Genomic DNA, 18600 nt, shown 5'->3' on the forward strand with positions numbered 1-18600 from the left:
TTTCTGGGCTCTGTGCTTTTTCTGGTCTTCATTAATGATCTCTCCGACTCTCTGGAAAATCCTCTCTATCTCTTTGCTGATGACTCCACTCTCTGCTGCTCAATGTCTCAACCCTCAGATCGGCAGGCAGCAGCCTCTTCACTCTCTGCAGACCTGGACAAAATCACAAACTGGTCAAACAAGTCGAACATGTCTTTCAATCCTGACAAATCTCACACTCTCACTATGTCTCTCTGAAAAGACCATTTGGAAAACCCTCCCATTGACTTTCTCAATAATTATCTTGAAGAGGTTCTGTCACTCAAGCTTTTGGGTCTCACTATCAGCCATGATCTTTCCTAGGAAAACCACATTTCCAAGCTGACCTCCAAAGCCAATCGCCGAATGGGGATCCTCCGTCGGGCGAAGTCCTTTCTTGGTACACGGAATCTTGTGGTGAGGCTGTTGCCCAGAAACAACTTGCTTTCGTCTCCTGGAAAGCAAATCCAACGGAAGGAAATCTGATTTCCTTTCACAAAGCCCGAAACAAGTGTGTGTCCACCCTCAGGAGAGCCAGGAAACAATACCTCTCTGTTCTCAAGACCGAACTCTCTTATCTGTCTCCCTCTTCCAAATCCTGGTGGCATCTGGTCAAATCTGTTTCTGGTGTTTGTTCCCCCTCCATCCCCTTCATCACCTCAAACGGCTACACGGCTGACTCCGCACGTGAAAAAGCTGAATGCCTCAACTAGGCGTTTGCCTCTAAATCTTGTGTCCCAAACCCATCCCTCTCTGTACCCACCGTACCCAGTCGTACCCAGCTGCTCCTGGACTCTGTGTCCTTTCCTCCTGACAAGGTGGAAAAGTTTCTGTCAACCCTCGACTCTGATTCTGCAACTGGACCTGACGGCATCAGCCCACGGGTCCTAAAATCCTGTTCTTCCGCTCTTTCACTCCCTCTCTCTGTTCTCTTCGCACTCTCTTTTGCTCAAGGTCATCTTCCATCTGCTTGGAAATCAGCCAAAATCACCGCTTTGCACAAAAAAGTTGCAAAAACAGATCCTAGCAACTACAGACCAATCAGCCTTCTCCCAATTATCAGCAAAGTCATGGAATCCATCATTGCTTCAGATATGAAATCTTTCCTCTTCTCCAATGGCTTGATCTCTGATAATCAATTTCGTTTCAGACCTGGTCACTCTACACTGGACATGCTGCTTCTACTTTCTCAACAATGGATGGAGGTCCTCAATGCCAAACAGGAAATTAGAGCTGTCTCCCTTGACATATCACGTGCCTTCGATACGGTCTGGCACACCGCTCTGCTCACCAAACTCTCCTCCTTTGGTATCCATGGAAATCTCCACGCATGGCTGGCGGACTTCCTCTCTAGTCGTAGTCAACGTGTGGCCCTGAAAGGGTTTCTCTCATCTCCTCTTCCTGTTCAGGCTGGAGTTCCCCAAGGCAGTGTTCTGGGCCCTGTGCTTTTTCTGGTCTTCATCAATGATCTCTCTGACTCTCTTGAAAATCCTCTCTATCTCTTTACTGATGACTCTACTCTCTGTCGCTCAATTCCTCATCCCTCAGATCGGCAGTCTGCAGCCTCCTCACTCTCTGCAGACCTGGACAAAATCACAGACTGGGCAAACAAGTGGAACATGTCTTTCAATCCTGACAAATCTCACACTCTTACGATGTCTCTCCGAAAAGACCGACTGGACAACCCTCCCATCCACTTTCTGAATAATCCTCTCCAAGAAGTTCTGTCACTCAAGCTTTTGGGTCTCACTATCTGCCATGATCTTTCCTGGGAAAACCACATTTCAAATCTGGCCTCCAAAGCCAGTCGCCGACTGGGCATTCTCCGTCGTGCGAAGTCCTTCCTTGGCACACCTGAGCTCCTCACCACATACAACTTTCATCCGCAGCTCAATGGAATACTGCTCTCCCCCTCTGGGCTGGTGCTCCTGCCTCACACCTAGCTCGTCTTTACGCTGTTGAAACCAAAGCGATCAGAATCATTGGAATCTCCCGCGATGAAGATAACTCCAAGGGCCTTTCACTCACTCACCGCAGGCAGGTTGGTGGTCTTTCCGTCTTCTACCGACTCCTCTCTGGCCTTGCCCCCCCTGCTCTCTCTGGGCTCTGTCCCCCAAATATTCCTACAGGTCGCACAAGATCTGCCTGCAACGCTCTTATGGTTAAACTGCCAAAATCAAGACTCTCTGCTTACCTTCACTCCTTCATTCCTCTTTTCTCCCGCCTCTGGAACAAACTCCCTCACTCTCTTCAATCCCACTCCACCCTCCAGGTCTTTAAAACAGCTGTCCACCACCATCTCTTATCTTCCCCTATCCAAAACCTTGATCTTTTCTACCCCCGCTAATTTCACCCCAAATCCACTTTTTTGAAATACCAACTTCTGTCCTGGAAGTCCTTGGTGTCCTTGTGTTTTATACTTCTCCCACCAACCCCCCCTTCCCACGCCTCCTCCCCCCAAGCCCTCTCCCTGCCCTCAAATGTTATGTTTGTGTGCTTCCCCTTCTCTCCCCATCTTGTCTTCCGCTCCCTCTTTTTATATATCTTGTTTGTCTGGTTGATTTGTTTGTGAAATAAATGTTAGCTCTTTCACGAGCCTCGATTCAGTATCCAAAAAAAAAAAAAAAAATCTCCTGCCAGAGTCTCACCTTTTGCTGTAAGGAGTTCCAGGCATTAGTTAGACCAGTATTTCCTTCTCGCCCATACAGCTGCAGGCCCTCCAGCAGGTCTTGTCGTGTCCACTGCTCAATCTGCGAGTGTTTGGGAAACATTATCAGATCTGCTCAATACCTCTGCTGTTTCACAGAGGAAACCCTGATGATAAAACAATGAGGTTGTTAAAGAAATCAGAAAGAAAATAAGTACAGATATGTTCAAAGTACACCACCCCAATGCCAAATACATAAATAATATATCCTCCAGCATGGCATTGACAGGGCGCCTTTTACACCCGACAATGCCGCCATGCAGCACATAGAGACAGTATTGGGAGGGAGACGTGTACAATAATTGATTGATTAATTGCGTGATAAACACAACACACACACACACACAACAGGCATTTTAAGGCCATTTTCCCTGCTAGAGCGGCGGTTAGCCTAATTGCATAATAAAAATCAATAGATAACAATCGTAAAATAATTGATTTCTTAATCAATTGGCTAATAGCATACCCAAACCACCAGTGTTTAATCTGAAGCTGTAACTTAAAAAAAATGATTTAAATATTACTTAATCGAAAAAAAATTAAATAATCAATTGATTAATGAATAAATCAATAAATAATTAATCGATTAATCAATAAATAAAACATATCCTTTCTAGCCACATCACTTGCTCATTGTCGTGTCCAAATATCAGCTTCCTAACTCAAAAGGTGCCTGAGATATTGCCCAGATGAGAAAGAAAACAAGTGAATAAAAAAATGTATGCTAAATTAAAAAGGCAATGTAGGGACGACAAACTACAGTCCAAAAAAGGTCCTAAACAAGATAGGGATGATGTTGGTTTGGAGCTGTGGTTCTTAACCTGGGTTCGACTGAACCCCAGGGGTTCAGTGAGCCAGTCTCAGGGGTTCGGCGGAGGTCCTCCGAAACGCATTGCACATTTTTTTTTTTTTTTAGTTTTGTATCAATTTTGAATCTATGTGTAATTATGCTTATTATTAATATTATTATTATTTTGCTATGTATGTTACGAACGAATGGAAATGTTATTTGTAATTGTATTCCCATCCCATTCATGGTTTCTCTGGTCTGTGTTTAAGATAAGTTGTTTCACACTGACTGTAGTAAGTTGAATCAATGAGCAACTTGCTAATTATTCTGTTGATGGTGCTTACTTGCTTACTTACTTACTGGATTTTGGACTTTGCAGGTGTTCGGAAATTCCAGTGAATAGCCTCGATTAGCTTGCCATGTGCCGTGCGTCATTGGTCGCGCCTTACTTTGGAGTTACTGATTAATTGAAAAGTAAGTTGGAAATGTTTGTGGATATGCAGGGCGTGTTCAGAGTTATATTAAAGTCAAAAGTGGATGGTGATTATAAAATATGATTGAATTACTCAGAAAATTAGGTGGAGGTGATATAACTCCTTTGGTCGCAATTCAAAACTAACAATTCGCAGTTTTCTATGTAATATTATAATTAAATGGAATTTGAGGTGACATAGAGTTGAGTAGATAATAAATCCCGTCATCGTAACTATAAGTTGTTTTCTTCGTTAAAATTTCTCAGTTTTTAGAGGGGTACTGATTATATTTAAGCATGTTCCATTTTTAATTTTTGTCATATAATTATTCGCCCAAACTCAATTAAGATCAGTTTGTTACTTCCTTTTTTTTTTGCAGTATGTTGAGCAAAAAAAGGAAGTGTTCGGAGGATTACGTGTGGTACGGGTTCACGTGTTTGACGGAACGGGACGGAAGTCAGCGTCCTCAATGCATGCTTTGCAATGTCAAGTTGAGCAGCTCCAGCCTAGCACCAGCAAAACGACGGGAACACTTCAAAAACCTACACGGCGAGGGGCAGTACAAAGACGCAACGCTGGATGAATTCAAATTGAAGAGAGTCCGATTCGACGCAAGTGCTACGTTGCCCACTCTCGGCTTCGTTCCAATTGACAAACCGATCCTCACCGCGTCATATGAAGTTGCGTACCTGATCACAAAGCAGGGCAAACCACACACCGTTGGTGAGACACTCATCAAACTGGCCGTGTTGAAGATGGCCAACATCATGCTGGGAAAAGCTGCTGAAAACAAGTCGTCTCTCGTTCCACTCTCAAATGACACCATCAGATGCAGAATCGACGACATGAGCGATGACATCCTCACCCAGGTAGTTGCAGATTTAGTCGCAAGCCCGACGAAATTCAGCCTTCAACTCGACGAGATCACCGACGTTTCGATTTTGAGCCAGCTCATCTTATTTGTGCGTTATGTCAAAGGAGACGAGATCAAGGAAGACTTTCTGTTCTGCAAGCCTCTCACAACAACAATGAAAGCAGCTGACGTGAAGAAGCTTGTGGACGATTTCTTCAGAAGCAACGGCCTCTCGTGGAACATAGTGTCTGCAGTTTGCTCAGATGGAGCTCCAGCCATGCTGGGATGCGGTTTTGGAGCACTGGTGAAGGCCGATGCACCACACATCATCGTCACGTTCTGCGTCCTGCACAGACACGCGCTGGCATCAAAACCCTGCCTCCAAACCTGGCCAATGTTCTGAAAATCGTCGATGAAACTGTGAATTACATGTGAAGCCGTGCTCTGAATCATCGCATCTTCAAAGAGCTGTGCAATGAAATCGGCTCTGAATTCGAAGTCCTTCTCTACCACTCTAACATTCGATGGTTATCACAAGGGAAGGTAATGAGCCGTGTTTTTGCCTTGCGTGTGGAATTCGCCCTGTTTTTGCGAGAACATCAGCATTGCCATGCAACGCACCTCCAAGAGTCAGAGTTCATCCTCGCCTTGGCGTACGTGGCTGACATCTTCGACGCACTCAATCATCTCAATTGCCAGATGCAGGGCGGTGGCGTGAATGTCATCGAATCTGAAGAACAGCTGAGCGCTTTCTGAAAGAAGTTGCCGTTGTGGAGGCGGCGAACAGAGAAGGACAACTTCTCGAACTTTTCACTACTTGACAAGTGCGTGAGCGGGATCGAAGATGAGTCTGAAGTTGGAGGCACTGCGTACCGGGGGAGCTGAAGCAAGTGATTGCCATGCACCTGGATGAGCTGGGAAAGTCATTTGACGGCTACTTCCCCGACCAAGAGCAATACCCAGCATGGGTGAGGCAGCTGTTTACTTTCGATGTTGCAACGGCAGATGTCAATGACCAATACCTCGACGACCTCATCGAACTTCAGCAGAGCCAGACTCAACAACAACTCTTCGGCACAACAACGCTCTCAACGTTTTGGTGCCGCCAAATGGAAGGGTATCCTCACATCGCTAAAATTGCCCTTGAGATCCTCACGCCGTTCGTTACAACGTATCTCTGCGAGCATGCATTTTCGAGACTGGTGGACATTAAAACAAAGAAAAGGAGCAGGCTTGCATGCGAAAATGATTTGAGGGTTGCCCTTGCCAAAACAAAACGACGCATATCCCAGACCGCTTCCCGAAAAGAAGAACAGAAAACGCATTAAGATGCAATCTTCTTAATTTTTTTGTCAAATTTGAGAGGTTCCGCGAGTGTTCAGTGGGTTTCGTTCGGGTTCGGCGCCTTTAAAAAGGTTAAGAACCACTGGTTTAGAAAGTAGCTAACAGTGCATCAAATAACAATCCCTACATCACTGCCTCATTTACACTTCATCAATCATTGCTTCAAGCTTCTACAAACATTTCACTGGTTACCACAGTACTTGATTACACTTGTAGTGTAGCCACATAATGAGACTGTACAAATTAGCAGTCTGAGTATAATGTTATAATATCAGTACATGATCATCAACTTCTTAGAAACTGCATCGACATCTCTAATAACAGCATTCTATAATTATCTCCATTTGTGATTGGTTACTCTAAGTTGATTTAAAAAAAAGAAAAGTAGGATAGACAACTGAAGCTCCAAGAAGTCCCTGAAATTATACAAGAGCTTCTTATACTTATGCAGAAATGAAATATAGGAGCTTCTAATACTTTTAGCTCAGCCTAGCCCTAGACAATAGTCTGGAGGCAGTGATGTAGGGATTGTTATGTGATGGCAATACTGTTAGCTACTCTCTAAACCAACATCATCCTTATCTTGATTAGGACCTTTTTTAGACTGTAGTTTGTCATCCCTACATTGCCTTTTTAATTTAGCATAAATTTTTTTATTTACTTGTTTCTGTAATTTTTTGCAATGTGGAATAACACAATGGTACGGTTCTCAGAGGATGCCCAATCTTGGAGCAAAAGTGCCAAGATATCTTAGTCAGCAAAGTCAAACACTGCACATGTGTTCCTTTATTGTCTTACGTAACCCTGACTGTATCTTGCAGCTCTGTCTTATTGCTCGTTTCTCAAAGAGTAATGTCTTCATCCAGCCTCCGGCCACACAAGGACCTGCACTTAGAAATGCCAAAATAACTGGTGTGGTTTCCCTCTAATGAATAGGGTGGGGACAGAGGGGAGGGGCGGAGCCTCAAGAGGAATTTATTTATCCATGGCCGGACGTGAAAGACACTCGTGGTTTTTACTGTTTTGTTTACTTGGTGTCAATAAAACTTATTATACACTCAAACTGCAAGTGTCCTCGATAAACTACTACGAGAGTACGAGGAGGTACTCAAACTTTTGTTTTGTATCAGTGGGTGGAGCCGACATTTTTTATCCACGTCATACTACGTAGAGTAATGTTACTACATAGAGTCGACAGTGACAGCACGCTCCCTGATAACAGTTTTGTAAAATTAACTTCAATTTAAAAAAAAAAAAAAAAAACACCTTTAGAGGCCATTTCCCCCCGCAAAGCGGGGGTTGGCCTTTTTCGGGGACCATGGTTGTTGTTGTTTTTTGGTCCCCTTTTTTGAAGCAATGTTTTACGGCCGGATGCCCTTCCTGCCGCCAACCCTTTTTGTCGCCTTTTTACGACAAGTAGGGAATTACCAGTGAACTGGTACTCAATTAGCCGACCTCGGAAGGATGACAGGCTGAGTCAACCCCCCTGGCGTTAATTCAGCGATCGACCGGGATTCGAACCCAGGATCCTTGGATCCTAAGCTGGCACCCTAGCCGCTAGCCCAACACCAGGTTTTATTTTATTTTATTGCTTTTATCGCTTCCTCAACTTCCTTCTCAGTTATCTTCTTCAATGAACTTCAATGTCTTATTTATCCACTGATAACCCACCCACTGAACCCACCCAAGATTTTTTTAAAATGTCGGCCCCACCCACTGATGAAGAGAAGGAAGATAACTGAACCCAAGATAACCCACCCACTGAACTTCAATGAAGAACTTTATCAAGACAACATCTAAGTATTTATCTGAAGTATCTAAATCCTGGTTCTGAGAAATCAGAAGACCTCGGTAATACTTGAGTAGTTTCTCGCCAGACAAAAATACAGTCACTATAAATCATCAGAACGACGTTAGTCAAGCACACTGTACAAGTGACATGCTTTCTTATCTGCGCATGCGCATAGCAAGGTTCAGGGTTGATCGAGTCGGCGTGGGGAAGGGCGTGGCCTTGCCAAACTATGATGGCCTCGGTTGAGCACGAGAGAACACGTTCTCAGAGAGTATCTGTAAATATTTAACTGGAGAAATAAACTGGAGAAACAAATTATAACAAAGGATTCTGCACCAAGTAAAACTCCAGTCATTGCCATTGAGAGAGGCCCAGCTGAGAAATACACGTCTGAATAATTGTTGTAATATTTGAGTGGATGATGTTCTACGACTGATTTACAAATTTTGCAGTACAAACTTTATAGACGTGCTCACCAGTGGTGTACTGAGGATGTCTGGCATAATTATTTTTTTTTAAATAACAATTTTCCCTCTCCACCCCCCCCCCCCTCCCCTCCCCTCTCCCCCATCTCCCCCATCCCCTGCTTCCACGTTCCTCTCCCAAATCCCCAATCCCAGTAGCCACAGGTAAGAGGGCATAGACATAAGGAAACTAGGATCTTTACATTTAAACATTAATTAATTGACCATTGACCACTCCAGGTGATGCAGTATGCCAAAACAAAGATGAAAGGATCACTAAATGTCAGTTCAAAACTTATTAAACTAGGGGGCCCGTTGGTCCATTGGACCAAATTTTAATTGGGGACTTTTGGATCTTCAGGAACTTTTGGGTCTTTGGTGACTTTTGGGTGTTTGGGGACTTTTGAGTCATCAGGGTCATCTGGGTCTTTTTGGTCCTCGAGGACTTTTGGATCATCCTGGTTTTTTTGGTACTTTTGGTTCATCGGAACTTTTTGGTCATCTGGGTCTTTTGGGGGCCTTTGGATCTTCGGGAACTTTTGGCTCTTCGGGGACTTTTGGGTCATCAGGGTATTTTGGGTCATCAAGGACTTTTTGGTCATCTGGGTGTTTTGAGTCAAGTATTTTGGGTCCTCGGAGACTTTTGGGTCATCAATAACTTTTGGGTCCTTGGGGACTTTTGGGTGATTTGGGTCCTTGGGGACTTTTGGGTCATCAAGGACTTTTTGGTTCCTTGGGAACTTTTTGGTCCTCATGGACTTTTGGGTGATCAGGGTCTTATGGGTCATTAAGGACTTTTGGATCATCTGGGTGTTTTGGGTCCTCGAGGGTCTTTTGGTTCCTCGGGGACTTTTGGGGCATCTGGGTATTTTGGGTCATCAAGGACTTTTGGGTCCTTGGGGACTTTTGGGTGATTTGGGTCATCGGGGACTTTTGGGTCATCAAGGAATTTTTGGGTCCTTTGGGAGTTTTGGGTCCTTGGGGACTTTTGGGTCCTTTGGAACTTTTGGCTTTTGGGTCCTCGGGGACTTCTAGGTGATTTGGGGACTTTTGGGTCATCTGGGTCATCTGTGTTAAAGGGTCTTCCGAGGTCTAAGGGGTCTCAGCAGTCTAAAGGGTTAAAAGGTACATTTGAATAGTACTTAATTAATTGACGTCAAAAAGTATGACACACACACACACACACACACACACACACACACACACACACACACACACACACACACACACACACACACACACACACACACACACACACACACACACACACACTGTTACGTGCTCCTCCCCGACCCCATGGTTACGGGGTACCTCCGAGCCCCGAGAGGAGTCACGGCAGAAAAATGTGTTATTCTGGGTAGTGCTGTTAGCTAGATTCAAAATCCCGTCTCGGAACCGTCTCGATAAATTTTCAATTTTCATAACGGGATCTCGGATCGGCTCGGTTCCCGGCAAAGTAAAAAAAAAAAAAAAAAAAATAAAAAAAAAAAAAAATAAATAAAATAAAAAGGCTTCAAAAATAATGGAATTTCATTACAATATATAAACAACAATGAAAAAAATTCATTTCTGATGTTGAGTACTTAAATTCCGACTTAGCTTCCATTTACCGGGATGAAATAAAATACACCGCCTACATGCAGATGATCGGCCACTGACGGGACCAGGTTATCTCATTACAGTTTGTATTGTCGTGTAATTTCTTGCTCGGAATGTCAGAGGGAGAAAATGTTTCTGCCCAGGCATATTCGAGTCCTGGTTGGAGTTTCATTATCATTTTGTGAGTTGTGATCGCCAAGGGGCTCGCTCCCCCCCACCCCCCCCCCCCCCCCGTTCCCCTCCCCTCCCCCGCCCGGCAATGCCGGGTACTTCTGCTAGTAAATTATAAAGCAGGCGGTGTAGTGATCACCCCCCCCCCCCCCCCCCCCTCCTTATTTTGACTCTGTGACTAAAGTAAACGTAATCAACTTATCAGGCCTAAAGTGGAGATAAGATAACCAAAATACTGTAGCGGTTACCGCTGGATGCACACAATCGCCTTGCACCGGCCAGAACACGGCCAGACGCGCCTCTCCCGGGCATGCCTGGACTCACTGTTCCCGGGCACGCCCGAACCTCCCGGGCACGCCCGGTCTCGTCTTTCCCGGGCATGCCCGCTCTCGCCTTTCCAGGGCTCGCCCAGAGCGTCCGGGCATGCCCGCTATCGCCTTTCCAGGGCTCGCCCAGAGCGTCCGGGCATGCCCGCTATTGCCTTTCCAGTGCTCGTCCAGAGCGCCCGGGCACGCCCAGCCTCGACTTGCCAGGCCGCAGCCAAACACGCCCGGGCAGGTCCAGACTCGCCTTTCCAAGGCTCGCCCTTGATACCCGGGCATGCCCGGTATAGCTTTTGCCGGGCAAACTTCCCGACATAAATGTGTATATATATTGCTGCCCGATAAACGGGCTTTTCAGAGTACCCGAGTGTGATACATTTATTAAACCTACTCGGACGAATTTCCATCTTTGGTCGCGTCAATTCTTTCAACTCGCGTTGGAGCCCAGCTCCTTCATTGGTGACCTACCGACATGGATACAGCAGTGACGCTTAAACTGCCTACCTTCTGGGAGGCTCACGCGGCTGTTTGGTTCGCTCAGGCGGACTCTCAGTTCGCCCTGCGAGGCATCACCGCGGACGACACCTGCTTCCACCATGTTGTGGTGGCACTCGGTTCCGCCACCGCGGCCTGCGCCTTGAGCCTCCTCCAGCACCCGCCGACTGCTGACAAATACGACGCGCTGAAGACACTCCTCCTCGACGCTTTCGCCCTCTCACCGGCAGCACGCGCACGGTGCCTGCTTGACCTGCCCGAGCTCGGCGACACGTGCCCGTCCGAGCGCATGGACTATATGCTCTCGTTGCTCGGTGAGCACTCTCCGGATTTTCTGTTCCGCGAGCTGTTCCTTCGCCAGCTGCCTCACCCGGTACGCCTCGCCCTGGCTGGCATGTTGATCACGGATTCCCGCGCCCTCGCCAGGGAAGCCGATAAGATCTCCTCGGCGGGCCAGCACATCGGCGCAGTTACCTGGAGCCCGCCGCCATCCGAGGCGACGCCCACGATGCCCGAGCGCCCTGCGCGGTTGGAGGCCGAACTGCCGGTGCAACTGGCGGCCGCCACGCCGCACCGCCCGCTTCCGACACGACGGCCGGGGCCTCCACCTGACCGGGCGTGGTGTTATTACCACGCTAGGTTCGGACACAAGGCTCGGACGTGCCGGCCCCCGTGCACTTTCGGCAGGTCGGGAAACGGCCGGGCCGGCATTCATTCCCAGCCATGAGCGCCGGCCACTCGGGCAACTTGCTGTTTATTCGGGACAAAGCGTCTGGGCGGCGTTTCCTGTGCGACACCGGCGCCCAACTGAGCGTCATACCCGCCTCCGAGCAGGACAGGCTGGACGCAGTTTGCTCTTTGGTCGCTGCTAATGGCTCGGCCATACGCACGTTCGGCCCACGCATCGTCACCCTCTGCTTCGGCAGCCAGCTCTTTCAATGGACTTTTGTTACCGCCCGTGGCTTTGCTGGGCGCCGACTTCCTCTGCGCGCACGGGCTGCTGGTCGACGTCAAACGACGTCGCCTTGTCCACGCCGAGACCTTCAGCTCCCTGGCGTGCACAATGAGCAGCTCCGTGCCGACCGAACTGGCGTGCGCCCTCCCGGCAACGAACGAGTTCGCTCGCCTGCTCGTGGAATTCCCGGCCCTCACGCGGCCGACGTTTTCGGCCGTCTCGGTGCGGCACGGGATCGAGCACCACATACCCACTACGGGCCCGCCGGTCTACGCCAGGGCCCGTCGCCTCGACCCAGCCAAGCTCGCCGTGGCGAAGGCCGAATTCGACGCGTTGGAGCACCTCGGCATCATGCGGCGCTCCGATAGCGCGTGGGCCTTGCCACTGCACATCGTGCCAAAGCCGGGGGGTGGATGGTGCCCGTGTGGCGACTACCGCCGTCTCAATGACGCTACCACCCCCGACAGGTACCCGATCCCGCATATTCAGGACTTTTCCACCCGTTTGGCGGGACGGGTCATCTTTTCGAAAATTGACCTGATACGGGGCTACCACCAGGTACCTGTCCGGGCGGCCGACGTCCCGAAGACGGCCGTCATCACGCCGTTCGGCCTGTTCGAATTTTTGCGGATGCCGTTTGGCCTCAAGAACGCGGCCCAGGCGTTCCAGCGCTTGATGGATGGCGTGCTGCGCGACGTGCCGTTTCTTTTCGTCTATCTGGACGACATCCTCGTCGCCAGCACGTCCCGCGCCGAGCACCTCCTCCACCTCTGAACACTGTTCGGTCGCCTCAGCGAGCACGGCTTAATTGTCAACCCGGTCAAATGCCACTTCGGCGTGACGACCGTTGACTTTTTGGGCCACCGCATCACCAAGACCGGGGCCGTGCCGCTGCCGACCAAGGTCGAGGCCATCACCACATTCCCGCGTCCCCGTTCCATCAAAGCCCTCCAAGAGTTCCTCGGCATGGTGAATTTTTATCACCGATTCGTGCCCCGCGCTGCTCAGCTCATGCGGCCCCTTTACGAGGCCCTCCGGGGCAAGCCGGCCAAGCATGACATTGTTTGGTCCGCGGCCATGGACGCGGCCTTCGCCAGCGCCAAACGGGCCCTCGCCGACGCAACGCTGCTGGCTCACCCGGTGCTCAACACGCCCATCGCCCTCACTACGGATGCCTCCAACTACGCGGTGGGCGCCGTCCATGAGCAATGGGTGGACGGGGTTTGGCAGCCACTCGCTTTTTTCAGCCGGCAACTCCGGCCGAATGAGTTAAACTACAGCACGTTCGACCGCGAGCTGCTCGGGCTATTCCTGGCCGTTCGCCATTTCCGACACCTCCTGGAGGGCCGCCCGTTCACGGCTTTCGTCGACCACAAGCCGTTGGTCTACGCAATGGCTAAGGTCACGGAGCCGTGGTCGGCCCGCCAGCAGCGCCACCTCTCCGCCGTGTCGGAGTTCACCACGGACATCCAGCACGTCGCCGGCAAAGACAACGCCGTGGCCGACTGCCTTTCGCGGGCCAGTGCGAACGCGGTCCACCTCGGCGTGGACTTCGCGCTCCTGGCGGCCGACCAGACCACCGACGCCTCGGTGCAGGCACTCCGCGCGGCGGACACGGGCCTCCGCCTGGCCGACATCCCCTTCGCGGGCACCGTCCTGCTCTGCGACGTCTCCCAGGGCCAGCCTCGCCCCATCGTGCCCGTTTCCTGGCAGCGTCGCATCTTCGCCTCCATCCACGGCCTTTCTCACCCTGGCCGGAAAGCTTCTCAGAAGCTGGTGTCAGCGCGTTTCGTCTGGTACGGCCTTCGACGAAACATCCGTGACTGGGCCAACGCCTGCACGGCCTGCCAGCGAGCCAAGGTCCACCGCCACACCCAGGCCCCACTGGCACCTTTCGCCGTGCCTGAACGGCGTTTCGACCACGTCCACGTGGACCTGGTGGGTCCCCTGCCCCCCTCGCGGGGGTTCACCCACCTGCTCACCATGGTGGACAGGACCACCAGGTGGCCGGAGGCCGTGCCCCTCACCTCCACCACCACCGCCGACGTGGCGCAGGCGTTCATCGCCACCTGGGTCGCGCGCTTCGGCGCACCAGCGGACATCTCGTCCGACCGCGGCCCACAGTTCACGTCTGAGCTTTGGGGCGCGGTCGCCCGTTCGTTGGGGGTCACGCTGCACCGCTCCACGGCCTACCACCCCCAAGCCAATGGGTTGTGCGAGCGGTTTCACCGCTCCATGAAGGCCGCACTCATGGCCAGCCTTCAGGATGATGGTTGGGCCGACCGGCTGCCGTGGGTCCTTTGGGGCCTTCGCACGGCCCCCAAGGAAGACCTCCAGGCGCCCGCCGCCGAGCTCGTCTACGGCCAGCCACTCCGCGTCCCGGGTGAATTCGTGCCCGACGCTACCAGTCCCTGGTCCGCCGCTCGCCAGCGCTCGGACCTCCAGGAGGCCGCCCGACGATTTGCCCCCGTGCCGACGTCCCGCCACGGTGGCCCCCAGTCCTACGTCCCCCTGGCGCTTCGCACAGTGGAGTACGTCTTTGTGCGTCATGACGCGCACCGGGGGCCACTCCGGCCACCGTACGACGGGCCCTTCCGGGTCCTGCGATGGGACGACAAGTCTTTCATCGTCGACTTCAGCGGCCGGCCGGACCGGATTTCTGTGGATCGCCTCAAACCGGCGCACATGGACGTCGACCGACCACCACGGTTGGCCCTTCCTCCGTGGCGAGGCCGCCCCCCATCCACAGTTCCCACCGCTCGACCACCCACCACCACGTCGGACCCCTCCCCACGACCCTCCAGGGGTCGCTTCGGCCGGGTCATCCGGACCCCCCTTAAATTGACCCTGCCGGTGCAGGTCGATTCTGGAGGGGCGTGTGTAGCGCTTACCGCTGGATGCACACAATCGCCTTGCACCGGCCAGAACACGGCCAGACGCGCCTCTCCTGGGCATGCCCGGACTCACTGTTCCCGGGCACGCCCGAACCTCCCGCCCGGTTTCGTCTTTCCCGGGCATGCCCGCTCTCGCCTTTCCAGGGCTCGCCCAGAGCGTCCGGGCATGCCCGCTATCGCCTTTCCAGGGCTCGCCCAGAGCGTCCGGGCATGCCCGCTATCGCCTTTCCAGTGCTCGTCCAGAGCGCCCGGGCACGCCCAGCCTCGACTTGCCAGGCTGCAGCCAAACACGCCCGGGCAGGTCCAGACTCGCCTTTCCAAGGCTCGCCCTTGATACCGACGGGCAAACTTCCCGACATAAATGTGTATATATATATTGCTGCCCGATAAACGGGCTTTTCAGAGTACCCGAGTGTGATACATTTATTAAACCTACTCGGACGAATTTCCATCTTTGGTCGCGTCAATTCTTTCAACTCGCGTTGGAGCCCAGCTCCTTCAATACTTTCACATTCAAACACCAAACCCCGAGGGATTCTTACAATTTATAGTTACTAGGGCATGCCCGTACTATATCTATATCTAAAATTATATCCCCCCCCTCTATTTACATGAAATGGTTTGGTCCAAAGCGAACGGCTTGCGAGTGGTGACAATCCCCCCCCTCTATTTACATGCAATGGTTTGGTCCAAAGCGAACGGCTTCCGGAGTTTGGTAAAGAAATCGCCATCGCGTGCACAAACGCGCAGGAAAGCGAATGAATCGCAAATTCGTTTTTATTAGTTGTAAAACATAGTTTAACGCCAACATAGTTTGCAAACGTGAAATAAATGAATACGCTCTCAAATGTGCCATCCGAGGCAGAGTGTGCCCGCCACGTTCGGCACACGCGATCGTTCGCTGCTCTCTGATTGGTTGAATCGTTTTTTGGACATAGCTCGGTAAGTAATTGTCCGATTAATATGAAACCTTGAAAAGGCACATCCTCGGGTCCCCAGCAATATACCTGGCAAGTTAAAAGTATATCGGACCCGTGGTTGTCGAGAAACAGCGGTCACAGACAAACAAACAAACGTACAGACGTACAGACAGACAGACAGAGATTACTGGAATTATAGATAGATAGCGTTGCAATTAAACATAAACGTTCATCAAAAACTCATTTCATAAAACTACATAATGTATTGTACTTGTATTAATACATTGTGTGTAGAATAATCCGTTATAAACGTGTTTTTAATCTAAATAAACATCGTCCCTCCAATCACGGGGCCTCGAGCGAATCCCTCGATATTAATGTGCAAAAGACCATAGCAACCACATTCCGTAACTCGTCTCCAAGGACGCACACGTGACCGCAGCGTAGCGGGGCGAGGCGGAGTGATACAGCGGAAGGATTCAACGGTTTAAATGAAGCCGCGATGCGGCGGATTTTCATTGGGACCTTTATCCTGATTTCGTTACTTCCGCCACCAAAGGTGGATGGAGGTTATGTTTTCACTCCTGTCTGTTTGTCCGTTTGTTTGTGAACACAATATCTCAAAAAGTTGTGGACGGATTCGGACGAAATTTTGTGGAGATGCAGCGTGTGTGACAAGGACGACATGATTAGATGTTGGTGAAGATCCGGATTCGGAATTCGGATTCGTTTGCAGTGCATTGTTTGTTGACAAGGGGAAAATCCTGGAACAGTGAGTTTACTTTATCTATCATCGTTTGTGTCAGTTCAGCTGCACTTGCGAAAAATGATGCTTGTGCAGAAGCAGAGTAATGAAAGCAAGGCTCAATAAATGCCTCTATTATGGAAAATATCTGCAAGAAGTTGGAATTTTAACCGGGATTTTTTTACCGAGAAATTACGTCTATCAATTTATCTCGGGACCGTCCCGAGACCGTCTCGAAAGCCGAAACCGCCGGGATTTTGTCCCGGTCTCGGCTCGGTTGACAGCCCTAATTCTGGGTGTCAAAGATCAATGGAGAGGCCACCCCAATTGTTAGTCACAAACAAATATTGTATTAAAAAATCACACAAGAATAACAGTACAACAATAATAGCAGTCAAAAGTACAATCAATACATCTTATGATGGTACCATCAGCTAGTATAAGGTGACTCACTGTGCTCCAAGTGAGTGAAAAAGAACATTCCCCAATGTCTCTATATTCCCGTCTTCAAGCTCAAAGTTGATCCCCTCCAGCGATCGTCAGAGCGATGTCGAATCAAAACCATAATCCCGTTCAGCTAACGGGCCCCGTCACGCTGCCAAAACTGCACAAAGGCGTACGCGGCTAAAGCAGCGCAAAGAGTCACGCGGCCCAAAGCTGCGTAAAAAGCACACTCAAGGTGACTGGGAAATCCAAAGGCGCCCTCCCGGTCTGAAGTTTCACGGCTCACAGTCGGCGAGCTGCAAATTAATCCTCAAAAGCCACGGTGCACACACACACATCAGATACGTCTGAAAGCGGTGGAAACGGCTTACGAAGCAACGAAACCTTGTTCGACGCGCGAAGCGCGCGAGTCAAAATGACCAACGGCCCATACTCGGGTCGAAACGACACGACGATGATTCCTCGAAATCCGCGACTCGCTTCTTGTCCGACTTCACTCGCTCCGCCCTCTTTCTCTCCTCTTCCTCTTCGCCATCCGGTTCCCGATCCGGTTTCCTGTTTCTTTTAACATTAACTTTTAACTTTTGAAACTAGAAATATCTATGCCCTTTAAATGACAACAATAATAATACATGGAATCGGAAATATTTACAGTGGATGCAAACCACCACAATGGAAGTGACGAATCCGTAACACTTCCCCCCCTCAAGAAAGAAAGTTTGAACATAGTGAAAACTTTCTTTGTAGGCAAAACCCTTCCAACAAACAAAAGTAAACTCACACCCCAAATCATCAATTCCCGTGAGCAACGATAATCAATATTTCCCAAAAATAAAGCAACAAAACTTCAAACAACCTACAGATATTTCCAAAGTTAGGTCACTCTGGACAAAGCATCCACAACCACATTGTCCCTGCCCTTTACGTGCTCAATTTCCAAGTTGAACTCCTGTAAAGCCAAACTCCATCTCATCAACCTCTGATTTTTTTTTGATTTTTTTTTGAATGAAGGTTAAGGGGTTGTGATCAAAAACCCAAAGTCAAGCAAATCTACAGCACTTTTTTAAGGAGGCCGGGCTGAGAGCCAGGTTTCATGGTAGTTGGGTGGTGAGGCCTGGAAGTATTCACTACATGGACGCCTTTAGGAACGTGGAATTCACGGTTAATCACATAGGAATCTTGGCTCGGCTGCTCCGCAGCATTCAGTGCTTCAAACTCTTCCTAACTTTCATAATAATCACGGTTGGAGCGCTTGTCGCTGTAGTCACGGGAATAGCGGTCTCCTTCTCGGCCACTACCCTGATCATCATCCCTGCGGGAGCTGCCGTAACTCTGCGAGCCTCCATAGTAATCTCGACTGCGGCCACCACCAAAACTACTACTCCCACCCCGGGAGCCATAGCCACCCCTGAAACTACCTCCACGTTTTCCTCCTCTGTAGCCCCCTCGACGCCCATGGCCTGCCTTCTCTACTATTAAGGTCCGACCATCCAAATCCTTGCCATTCAAATCCCTTTCTGCATCTTTGGCGTCCTTGGTGTTTTCAAACATGACAAAGCCAAACCCTCTTGACTTTTGCGTCTCCCTGTGTTTTATCAGCCACACTTCCAAGA

At 50.0% G+C, this 18600-nt stretch overlaps 1 protein-coding gene across 1 annotated transcript in view; it reads right to left on the bottom strand.

The window, feature by feature from the left end:
* Window positions 1-18600, bottom strand: part of LOC137430739 (tetraspanin-9-like) — a 32400-nt gene that overhangs the window by 5958 nt on the left and 7842 nt on the right. The window contains exon 4 of the mRNA XM_068121515.2: window positions 2667-2768. Within this exon, the coding sequence (XP_067977616.2) occupies window positions 2667-2768 (102 nt within the window). The remainder of the gene's footprint in view (window positions 1-2666; window positions 2769-18600) is intronic.

Source organism: Myxine glutinosa, chromosome 7 (assembly GCF_964187855.1).
Source record: "Myxine glutinosa chromosome 7, kmMyxGlut1.1, whole genome shotgun sequence".
In the NCBI taxonomy this organism is placed as follows: domain Eukaryota; kingdom Metazoa; phylum Chordata; class Myxini; order Myxiniformes; family Myxinidae; genus Myxine; species Myxine glutinosa.